Consider the following 11,843-nt stretch of genomic DNA (forward strand, 5'->3'; position numbering starts at 1 on the left):
AGTTAGTGTACTGTGTACCTAGTATAAATGGATTTTCTTGGTTCGGAGTATATGTAGAGACAAGACCAGTGATCTTAGAAACGTAAAACGTATTCTGTGTTTTGAAGACGAGTGAATAATATGATCATGCCCCGTCTGTTATACGTATTCAAGTACATGATTCCATTGTCACCGATTTCAGAAGAGATTGTTGTTGGAGAATGGATTTTCAATACAGGCAAAGAGAGTGAGTTTCATTTCCTTTATCCGTTAACAGGTCTCAACAGCTTTCTAAAATCATGGCCATGAGTGTTTTTTTGACAGGATATTGCCCCTTGTTAGTAGTTTTGAGGTTGGTTGCGTCGTAGAAAGAACTATTAATAATGGAAATTAGCATTAGCTATTGGATGAGAGCGTTGCATTGTTGGTACTCCTGGCGTAATTTTCTGGTATTCTTCATGGTGGTCGGTTGGTGTTGTCCGACAAGAATCATTTCTTGTAGTTGTGCTTCAGACTACTCCTGGTGTAATTTTCTGGTATTCTTCATGGTGGCTGGTTGGTGTTGACCGACAAGAATCAGTTCTTGTAGTTGTGCTGTTTGAAGAATTATCAGACGACACTAGTGTCATCATGCCATCAAATTGTCTTGTGTGTTTGCGTTTGTCGTTTGTTAAAAATCAGGACGATACAAATAGAAGAAGAAGTTCCTAGGTGTGTGTGTGTTTTTTGTTTGATAAATGTCAGGATGATACAACTAGAAGAGGAGGATCCAAGTTGTATTCAGCTAGTGAGAAGCCAAGTATGTCCTTGGTCCGTCCTTGTATATAATTTTTGTTCCAAATTCAAACCCCATCTCATTCATTTTGGTTGTAAAAATGGACCATGGTGTAGCTTTTAACTCCTACATACATACATATATAGTGTATATATATATATATGTCACCTATATTTGGATTTCTATATTTGGATGTTAATGGAGTGCATATTATAGAGAAGCGTTAGGGTTGTGTTGTGGGACTGACCGATGGTGTCGTAGAGACAATGGCGCCGGAGAGGACAAAGATTGCCGGACTTTTACGAGACAGGGAGTGGAGTTGGGTAACGGTTGGCTTGTCAAATGCCAGGCTCCAATCTCGAAGCATCCTTCCTTTGTTATGCCGTCTTTTCGTGCAATCAACTATGGTCCCTGTGCCTCTAGAATTGATGCCCATTTTTTATTTTATTTATATTTTGATTTATTAACAGACTGATGTATCTCACTATATTCTTCATATATGTATATATAAATAGAAGGAGATAGTTCCGAGTGAAGACTGACATTATGATTACGTTACTGTGATAAAAATGACATGATGATAATTAATTTACTCTCACATTAAACTAATTGAAGATGTCAATTTTTTACCTAAAATATGTTGTGAAATTCCATATCATTAATTTGAGAGATCAATACAAGCTGATTGACATATATAATTATCATGGATGTTAAAGAGTGGGTGAAGTCTGAATTGTCCATTAATTAAGTCATATTAAAGACTTGCAGAATGAAAATGAGTCAGAAGAAGCGAGTCATGAACAAATCTAGCTATTGTCAATCTCAATCATAGTTTCATATGTTTCCTTTTTTATCTTTTATTCACCTGATTAGATTAGAACACACACTACTATCACACACACCCCCACCATGTTGTAGGCAAGAGCAACAAACACGGAGCCACAAGCACGAAATGTTGAAATCAAACAATACATGGAATGGAAATCATCGCTATAAACAAAGTAGCAGGTTGTAGCTCCTGTACACTTTGCTTTTTTCACTTTTGACTTTTCTGTTTTTTTAGTGTCTCCTCACAAATTCTCAATTCCCTAACACACTTTTACTGTGCACTATTTTAATTCACATTATAGCATTTTGTGGCATTAATTTCTGAATAACTCTCTTTATATATCTTGATAATTTGACTTAAACACCTTGCATTACGCATTTAGTCTTACTATTATATACATCAACTTTTACCATTGTCGGTGTACTACGACTCTACAAGTAGTATCCCTAGGAAAGAGGCATCACCCTTTTGATCAGTAGTTTGATTCGAAGAGGGTATAATGCGAAAATTCTCGATTCAATGGCTGAGGGTATAAAGTCACAACAAATGCACGTTAAACTTACTCTATTTCTAAAAATAGAGATTGTATGTATTTGTCGTCAAAGAAACCGTAGCTAGCTGCAATTAGGGAAGAAGATGGCAAAATTGTATGCAGTAGTAAATAGACTTCTCAGTTGGGGTGGTGTTAAAATAGACTTCTCTTGATATTTTTTGGTACCATATTAACACAAATTATGAATCTCGAATTGACAAATGTATACAAGGGACAAATGCAAGAATGATGATAATGATAACGATGATAATGATAACGCAATGACACTTGAGATCCAGTATCTTGAATATCAACTAGATTGATTTAACAAGCCATTTGTATATATATAAATATATGTTGCTCCTTTTTCTTTGTAAGGGTCCATGGATTGGGACCCAACTATATAACTGTTGAAGTGGAGGTTGGGAGGAGACAAGGGAGGTCGCCTTATGTCCCTAACCTGTATTTTCCTTCTTCATACGTCTCATCGCTCACTACTTGCATGTTCTATTGCACAGTCTCTTACAGGACCTTAATTAAATGCTTCTTCTTAATTAATCATTCACTACAAGTATAAGTTATTTTAATATCACCAACACAGCCACATACATATATGTCCTTTCTTCAGATATAGTCTTGCAGCTCTCTCTCTATATCTATATATATATCTAACTAACTCATGAAAAGAGTACTCATTCCTCTGATCATCATGTCCACCATATATTCTCTCCTCATGCTCTTCTTGTGCCTTCCCATGCATGCATGCAGTGCTCAGAGTCTTGAGGTCCTTGACAAAAGGGGTTTTGGGAGAAAAGTTCTTTTCCAAGGCAAGGTACGTTGGTCTCTCTCTCTCTCTCTGCGTGCACTTTAGAATAGTTCCTTTACTCGAATCCAGATTCTCAACTGAGCGGTTTCATCCTTTGCCGCGTCATATGCTTTTACATCTTTTCATATATATAACTTATGCAACAACTTTATATCGCTTATGTGATAACATTACATCATTATTTCACGGTGTTGCACTTTGAGGGCATTGCATTAGGGATGTAGCACCAAGGCACATATCCCCTCAATTCTCTTTACTCTCCTGTTTGCATTGAGTTTAATTTGTTGTATATTATTCATTTTTCTTTATTTTCATTACAAACAAAAGCTAGTATGTGTCTATATATCTATATATATAAAGTATGTTTGGGTACTTGGTACAGGTGGCAGAGAAGTTTAAGCTCAACATGGATTCAACTAAAAAAGGAGCACAAAATGAGGATATGATCAGTATTGGCATGGGCCATGATAGTGCAATAAGGCCAAAGGAATTAAAGGTTCTTCACAAGGACATGAAATACACCAAAGAAGTGACTTCAGGTGTTATTCCAATCAATTCTCTTGTTTCAGTTTCTTGGAACATACCACACAAGAACAACGTGGAACACTCTGGAATTTACTCAGATTATTCTAAACCGAGGACACGAACACCCTCTCATAATTAACCGCAATTTATCTTTTCTTAATTCCCCTTCGATCTATATGCTAATTCCCTAATTTTCTCATCCTTTATTTTCCCAGTTCCTCTTTAATTCATACCTAAGATCCATGTACTCTCATTATAATAGTAATATATACATAGGAATTAAGCTCACAGAGCCTGAGAATGTTATAAGGACTTGATACATATATATATATATATATATATATAACAAGTGCTAGCCTAACTAGCTATAACAATATCAGAGTTGCATATTCGCTTGTACTCTCTTTTTTCCCCTCTTTGGTATAAAAGATGAAATTATTATATTACTTCATTCTCTGTGTTCTTTAATATTATTATTAGGGTTCATATTTGACCCACTGATAATTAATGAATGCCTAAACAACCTATATAATTACTGGTTTAATTATCATCTAATTATGAGTGGAAAGGATAAAAAGTTGCAAGTGCACATACTGAAGTGTGACAGCAAGAAAAGTTTGTGCATATACAGGTGGAGAGTCCGAGCATTAATCAGACGACTCACATGGCACCACATCACCTAGCACTGTGTGTACATATGCCATTATGCTATAATTGCTGGGAGAATCAAATATAAACTATTGTCTTATTATTATTGTTTGTTATTGTTGATAGAGATGGAACATGCAGGGAGTGAGATTGTCAAGTCTTCTCCTGATCACGTGACATTGCTCAAGGAAACAAAAATGAAGGTAATTTGCATGTATATATAGGGCCTTTTTTGTAGTTTTAATTAGAGGGTCAATGTTCAGGGAGTTGTGTGTGATCAGCACCCAATGACCCACCACTTTCATTATGTCCAAAGTGAGAATGACAAGGCAAAGTGGTCGATCATTTCATGAATACATGCATGAACATGTGTGTGTGTATATATATATATGGGTCCCTTGCCTGTATAGAAAAATTTTGATCTCTTTTTTCCAAATGGTAGGTTGAGAGTTTGATCGAGCCCTATTAGGGCATGTTGTGGGTAATAGGTGTTTTAGTTTAAAATTCGGCCAAAAAAAAATAATAACAATAAAATTCAACAAGGTTATTTTCAATACATTACATCTATAGACACGGTTGAAAATCACTACCACACCAAAATTTACCGGGCACTATAGAATAAGTAGTCAGAAATCTATAAGCTAAATGAAATAAGTAAAAATGAAAATATGATGAATTAATTACATGTTGTGTGATGCTTATGTAGGGTACCTCAAGATGGGAAGCAAGATCAGTACTAGAATTTGGGGTTCATGAGAAAGATGATGAAGCTATATACACCACCAATAAGAGTGCTCATGAAGACCTAGTGGGGACTGACTATGAGCCACCACAAAGAAAACCACCTATTCACAACAAAAAGACTTAGTTTTTGATTGTTGTAAACCCTAGATCGATTAGTCAAAGATGATGAGTCTCAAATTTGCTGAGTTGTTTCTGCTTATCTAGAATCAGTTAGGTCGTTTGCTTTTCACATATATAGTTGACACGTACTGATGAACAGTTGTTGTTCACATGGAGTTTGACATTTTGCTTTTGAAGCACATGCCATATATAAATCTTTCACAGTATAGTAGAAAACTTCAATCTACAGTCCTCTTGTTTTGTGCACATGGAGTTTTGTTCACATAAATTGTTAGCAAACATAACACTGTGTGTATGTGTAACAATGTTGGTCATTTACATCAATCAATGATTCGGATCTCAGTTTTCACTATACTGCTGTTTGGTACAGTTTTCAGGGCTATTTACAAATCTAGCATGTACATACATATATATATGTGTGTGTACAGAGATATCTAACATTTTTGGCAATTTAAAGGTCTCATTTTTCACCAAGTACGTGTTTGGTGTAGTTTTCAAGACTAGTCACCAAAATTAAGCATGTGTATAAGCCTTTCGAGTTTTTAAGGCCACTACCACTTGCTTGTTACAAAAAGAGAAAAAAAAAGGGGTTGTTGGGTCCATTTTTTTCTTCTATTTTTTGTAAGAACAGCCTTCCAATACCAGAGAGTCTACATTACACAGGCTACTTACACGTGATACCAAAACCAATAAAAAAAATATAAATTTTTTTAATATTATATTATGAAAGAAAAAAAAAATCTCAATTTTCCATATATCAAGATAAATCTAATATTTTTACGTTAGTTCGGGAGTATCACCAGAGGTATTCTCTTTTAATATAATAATTTTTGATACAAATAAGATAAATTTTGAATAGGTGGGACCCTTTAAAAATTATATATATGACTAAAACTAAGATGTTTTGGGGTGAAGGTGTACTATTTGTCGTATTATTTGACTAATGGTATCTCAAATTCTGATTAGTTAATTTAATGAATTTTCTTTTGTTAATATTTTTTAACAGTTCAGAAGTTACTGAACAGTTCGAAGTAACTTAGGATTGTCTGTTGGTGGACCAAGAAACAGTGATGCAACAATTTCAAGAGTAGTGTCCCCTAAAGCAAATTCAATTGATGAATAATATAATATCCAAAAGCATTAACGGCTAAACATAAAGAAACAACAGTATGACATCCCCAACTGAAATATTCAACGACAAAGATTATTGGAATTGTAACAAGGTTGTCATAATAATTGATCTCGATGCCTCAGAAGTTGAATTCAGTAGTCACCATTTGACATGGCTTGAGGAATTTTGGGGAAAATTGACTGGAATTGCTTGGTAATCGAGTTGTTAATGTCTAAATTGTTGGGTTTGTGAAGCTTGATTAGTTTTATATATCTGACTATATGGACATGAAATTTTTCCCATTTTTTTTTTTTTTTTTTTTGGGGTACTGAAGGTATTAGAGTGATTTGGAGGAAAATCCTAATATTATGTTTTTAATTTTTATTTTTTACTCTTCCATTTTAAGAAAATTGTGAACATGAACGGTGGCAATCTTGTCAAATTATATAAAATTTTACTGCTGTCGTGTAAGTCTGTACGTATCGATTCTCAACATAAATTATTAGAATGATCACTATAGAGAAAAAGTGTCAAATGTTAGGTTTTAATCCAATCCTTCCCTCTTGACACTCTCAATTAACAAGATAATGCCCCTTTAAATAGTAATTGTTTTAATTACCCAAAAAAAAAAAAAAAAAAACAGTAATTGTTTGGCAGGAGGACAATGTTGGATGGACATGTGGTTGAATAGTTTGATGCATCTACTTGCAAGTCATGCTCCCTCATGCATACTTTTCTGCGGGAGTCTACAGAAGGAACAATCCATGAATTCTCACATGTATACATTATGCTTTTTCATTACATGATAGTTGGAGGATTATTCTTCCTAGTCACAAAAAACATGGATGATCAATGTATTGAATGATTGAAATCTGATAATTTTGTTGGTACAAAAGTTTTTTTTTTGGTGTATGTCCTCTTAGATTTTGAGAGAATTTGAGTTTACTTGGTTTGTCACTTAGAAAACTTCTCTATTTTTAGAGAGAATTGAAAATTATAAAAGAATTTTCTTGATTCAATTTTTTCAAAACTCAATTATAAAAATGCCTGGTGAGTGGTTTTGGTGTATTTCTTGAAATATTGCAAAAGTTATGCAATGTCGAGTGTAGCAAATGAATAATTATAAACTTGTTTCTCCTAACATAATATGGGTGCTCTAATTTTCCAAATTAGGAAATTTTGTTCATGAAACAAAAAAAAACAGATCTTAGTTATCATCATCACAGCAAATTGAAAATGAACAGCCAACAACAATAGGACAATACAATTCTTATCATTCATATATAAATGTTATAGTAAGCACAATCCTCACCAAAACATATATAGTAATAGCTAGCTTGATTGATATATAAAGCAAGGAGATGATATTGGATGGAGAGATGAGGAAGAGAGAGAGGAATAATGGTGAATGAATTAAGCACATGTGTAACCAGGTGGGAGAGTCCTTCCACAAACATTGAAAAGCAGAGTGAGTGAAAGTGAAGCATTGACATTAATGCCCAACACATTTGCTCTTATGGCAGTGCAGAGGCAAACTGCCGCCTCTAGGTCCACCAACCCGGCAAGCAATGTGCAGCATGTTGCGGTGGGACGATTTCCTATGAAAACTCCAATCAACCCACCAAGTAAATTTCCACAAACACCTAGTTTTAGGGCATCTCTAGGGCAACTTAGTGATTGATTATTTGTGACAAGGCTAGACATTGGATTCGGTTTTGGGTTTCGCATTGGATTCGGTTTCGGGTTTGAAAGACTAGTGCCAGGGCTAAGCACTCAATTCGAATTTGGGTATGAAGGGTCTACCTGTAGTGGCTAAAGCATAGCAGATAATGTTTACTGTGAGATAAAGCACAGCTGAAACTGAACTTTTTGAACCCATTTCTTGAGCCTAAAATGGATTCAAGGACTGAAGTATATATGCTAGAAGAGAGAAAATGTTTCCTTTTTAAATATAAGAATATCAACATGGAGAAGATGTATATATGCTAGAAGATAGAAAATGTTTCCTTTTTAAATATAAGAATATCAACATGGAGAAGATTTTTATTATAGAAATATTATTCACAGACATCATTGTCTTACACCTATATATATATGTAGATGTGTAAGCCGTACTTCAAGTGGGTAAGAACTTTGACTTCCTATTTCATGAAGTATGGAGGAACTACAAAAAAGATAATAATAATAATCTCTTATTTTCCTAAATGTGTAAATATATATATTTTTTCTTTCATTGTTTGAAAAAAACATTTTGAATTTAGACTCGTTACGTCTCATAAAGTACTTTATCGTAACATTCATCAAATCATATATTATGGACAAATTATTGAAACCTTAAATTATTGAAAAAACTATTAACGTAACGTTGACAGATGATGCACGTGTGGATTGATAAAGAATTATTGACCCGACTTCAAATTTATTGTTGTTTGACCAATTTAAGGGCAATTTTTTTTTGAATTGGGAGAATTCGACCCGTTCAATTTGCAGTACAGTGTCCAATTTCCTCTATTACAGAATCGTGGAAGAAAGTTTTAATCTCCGTAGATTTTAATTTCCTCCCATATTTCAAAATTTAAATTTTTAAAAAAATAATATTTCAATAAAATATATATTGTAGAGTAACATTTTTAAAGTATAGTTATTGCAATCTCTTTCTGGATGTTTATTATATACCAAATTTGATTGTATAAATGCATGAATTAATAAAATGCAGATTGTATGAGCGACCACCCCATTCGAATAAAAATGAGGAAACAATGATCAATACTGATAAGCTCATATGATGGGTATGCATTCAGGTCTTATAAACTGAATTTTGTGTACTTGTCAAGAAAAATTTCATTTGAAAGAGTGAAATGTTGAATGTGTGAACTAGTTACAGTAATAAGAAATATTTTCATGAAAGCGTACATTTTGTTCAAGTAGTCAGAGATGTGTTACTAGCACATCCATCATGTAAATGTTGGATCTCTTAGACTCTTACCCATCTCATAGAAAAATTAGAATATATTAGAGACCGACTTCAGTAGTTAATGAATTTAATTCATGTGAGATGGGTGGCAGGTCTCTCACGTGATGTTATGGTAACAATCATATAATGGGACTCAATACTTTAGTCACATAAATTGAATTTGGTAAATTTTAAATCATTATTTTATACATATATATAAACTCTAACTCATAATTAAATAGAAATATTAGGAAATTTCCAGTAAATTTTTAGCCTAATTTTTGGATATATTGTTTTCTGACCTTTCTTTTCTTGTTTGGGCTGCCTTTTAAGACTTGTTTTTTTGCATGGTTTTCTCTTATATATATTACTTATAAAGGATTTAAGGAGAAAATTAGATTTTAGTAACTAAAATTAAAGATAATAGATTTAAAGTGATAAGTTATAATAAAAAGTGGGATTCTTAGGAATCATATTATCCTAACCTTTTGAATGAATAAATTTTGTGTCCAAATTATGGTCACTAGAAGACCAATTTAGTTTCAAGATTGGCCATTATTCAACTTTTTGTAACTCTAAGGTCATTTTAAAGTTATTATTTTTAATTTTAGTCACTAAATCTAATTTTCCCTAATTTAAGCAATGAAAAATCATATTTCCATTGATTAGGTCATAACGTCATATTGATGAGGCTGATCAAATCGTATAATTTTGTATGTATCTGTACAAGTGATTTTTTGTGGAGTCATTGTAATAGATACTTACCAAAGTTATGGATTATAGCTTGCACTTTTTTATGTGCATGGTTAGTTTTGGGAGAGTCCGAACAGCCTTTGCTGAGGAGACCTAGCTTCTTGTTTTTGTACGAGTTAAATTTGCTTTAAGGTATGTTTCATCTCTCTCATGTGTATGTAATATATACACATGCGGGGTGGGGTGTGATAGCCCAGTTGGTAGGGTGTTGGTGCTTGTAATCAAATGGCCCAGGTTCGAGTTCATCCTCATCCCATATATGTCAGTTGCTTTAACTTTCAAATATATATATATATACATGCGACATTTGCAATAGAATTTTTCTTATATTAGTTGAAACATGAGCACATAAACAAATAAAAAATTGACAAATCACATGATTTTGCAAACAATATTATATTATATCAACTGCAAAAGACCAAACAGTTCCACACGGTGCCACAATCACAAAATATATAGTAATAGCTTGATTGATAAAGCAATTAAAGAGATGATATTGGAGATCTAGATGAGGAAGAGAGAGAGGATTAATTAATGGTGAACGCATTAAGCACATGTGTAACCAGGTGGGAGAGTCCTTCCACAAGCATTGAAAAGCAGAGTGAGTGAAAATGAAGCATTGACATTAATGCCCAACACATTTGCTCTTATGGCAGTACAGAGGCAAACTGCCGCCTCTAGGTCCACCAACCCGCCAAACAATGTGCAGCATGGTGCGGTGGGAGGATTTCCTATGATAACTCCAATCAACCCATCAAGTAAATTTCCACAAACACCTAGTTTTAGGGCATCTCTAGGGCAACTCAGTGATTGATTACTTGTGACAAGGCTAGCCATTGGATTCGGTTTCGGGTTTGAAGGACTAGTGCCAGGGCTAAGCACTGGATTCGGTTTTGGGTTTGATGGACTAGGCGTTGGATTGGGTTTTGGTTTTGAAGGACTGGTGCTAGGGCTAGGCGTTGGATTTGGTTTTGGTTTCGAAAGACTAGTGCTAGGGCTAGGAGTTGGATTCAGGTTTGGGTTTGGTGTTGGACTCGGGTTTGGGTTTGATGGACTTGGACTTGGCGTTGGATTTGGTTTTGGGTTTGATGGGCTTGGACTTGGCGCTGGATTTGAAGTGTAGGTGCTACCTGCATTGACTAAAGCATAGCAGATAATGTTCATCGAGAGGAAAAGCACAGCCGAAACTGAACTTTTTGAACCCATATCCTAAAAGCCTAAAATAGATTTGAGTACTGAAGTATACTAGAAGAGAGAAAATGTTAGATGTGATGAATGAAGGAAGGTAGTGAGAAGGTATTTATATTGGAAATTTGAGAAGTTTTTAATTAAGACTTCTTTATTGCATAAGTTTTTTATTAAGCTTATTTATGTTGGTCTATTTATTCTATTTAATTAATTGGCCTATTTATTTGATTTATTGGGTGTATTTATGTTGATCTTCACAATCCTTGGGCTTTGCCTACATAAGTTGTCTACCATAATTTAGGATTCTATTGTTGTGTGTTTCTTTCAATTTGAAACTGATATGGTGAATGAAAGACCAAAAAAGAAAAATTCAAAGTAATCTAAGAAGGTAAACTGTTAGGGTAGACCATTTGTGTTGGCGGGTCTTTTAGTCTGTGTCAACCTGATAATATTTTGTTACATAGTTCATATGAACTTGATCCATTCAATAAATGTGTAAGAAGTCCTTGATGGAATCCTATGACAAATTGATCACTGAAAATCTAGTTTATTTTTTTTTTAATTTTTTTAAAAAATTATTTCATTTATTGTTAAATTAGGAAAAATCGTTATATTTGATTATATAAGTACAAAATTCATTAATGACCGTTATAAGCACAAATGAACTAAATTTAAATAATAGAGCTAGGAGTTGCGCGTTAATTATCCAAACTCATATTTTTGAAGATAGAGAAGTTATGGGCTAGATATAATGCCAATTGGTTATCCAAATTTATTAGACGACTCCAACTTGAAGAAAATATTGGCAACTCCAAGTCTCCAACGTGGAGAAAAGATAGAAAAACATAAATTCAATATTG

At 33.8% G+C, this 11,843-nt stretch overlaps 3 protein-coding genes across 3 annotated transcripts; 1 reads left to right on the forward strand and 2 right to left on the reverse strand.

Moving 5' to 3' along the window:
* The first annotated feature begins 2,717 nt into the window (after positions 1-2,717).
* LOC132314988 (uncharacterized) lies at positions 2,718-5,270 on the forward strand. The gene is made up of 4 exons (XM_059813747.1): positions 2,718-2,947; positions 3,324-3,480; positions 4,241-4,317; positions 4,821-5,270. The coding sequence occupies exons 1-4, from the start codon at positions 2,795-2,797 to the stop codon at positions 4,980-4,982; spliced, it is 549 nt and encodes a 182-aa protein (XP_059669730.1). The 5' UTR covers positions 2,718-2,794; the 3' UTR covers positions 4,983-5,270.
* A 2,232-nt stretch (positions 5,271-7,502) lies between these two features.
* Positions 7,503-7,968, reverse strand: LOC132314989 (14 kDa proline-rich protein DC2.15-like). Its single transcript, XM_059813748.1, has 2 exons — positions 7,893-7,968; positions 7,503-7,861 (listed from the first exon to the last, which is right to left on the reverse strand). The coding sequence occupies exons 1-2, from the start codon at positions 7,966-7,968 to the stop codon at positions 7,503-7,505; spliced, it is 435 nt and encodes a 144-aa protein (XP_059669731.1).
* A 2,373-nt stretch (positions 7,969-10,341) lies between these two features.
* LOC132314991 (14 kDa proline-rich protein DC2.15-like) lies at positions 10,342-11,001 on the reverse strand. Its single transcript, XM_059813749.1, has 2 exons — positions 10,849-11,001; positions 10,342-10,605 (listed from the first exon to the last, which is right to left on the reverse strand). The coding sequence occupies exons 1-2, from the start codon at positions 10,999-11,001 to the stop codon at positions 10,342-10,344; spliced, it is 417 nt and encodes a 138-aa protein (XP_059669732.1).
* Positions 11,002-11,843: the final 842 nt, after the last annotated feature.

This window comes from Cornus florida, unplaced genomic scaffold, assembly GCF_030987335.1.
Source record: "Cornus florida cultivar Cherokee Brave unplaced genomic scaffold, ASM3098733v1 CherokeeBrave_3.0.0_Hap2_Chr06, whole genome shotgun sequence".
NCBI lineage: Eukaryota > Viridiplantae > Streptophyta > Magnoliopsida > Cornales > Cornaceae > Cornus > Cornus florida.

Excerpts from the sequence above, each read along its gene's own strand:
- LOC132314991 (XM_059813749.1), bottom strand. The coding sequence starts at position 11,001 with ATGGGTTCAAAAAGTTCAGTTTCGGCTGTGCTTTTCCTCTCGATGAAC. Across the intron at positions 10,606-10,848 it reads ATCCAACGCCAAGTCCAAGT|TCACTGAGTTGCCCTAGAGA; the intron begins CCATCAAACCCA and ends ACAAGTAATCAA.
- LOC132314988 (XM_059813747.1), top strand. The coding sequence starts at position 2,795 with ATGAAAAGAGTACTCATTCCTCTGATCATCATGTCCACCATATATTCT. Across the intron at positions 2,948-3,323 it reads AAGTTCTTTTCCAAGGCAAG|GTGGCAGAGAAGTTTAAGCT; the intron begins GTACGTTGGTCT and ends TACTTGGTACAG. Across the intron at positions 4,318-4,820 it reads TCAAGGAAACAAAAATGAAG|GGTACCTCAAGATGGGAAGC; the intron begins GTAATTTGCATG and ends ATGCTTATGTAG.
- LOC132314989 (XM_059813748.1), bottom strand. The coding sequence starts at position 7,968 with ATGGGTTCAAAAAGTTCAGTTTCAGCTGTGCTTTATCTCACAGTAAAC. Across the intron at positions 7,862-7,892 it reads CTATGCTTTAGCCACTACAG|TGCTTAGCCCTGGCACTAGT; the intron begins GTAGACCCTTCA and ends ATTCGAATTGAG.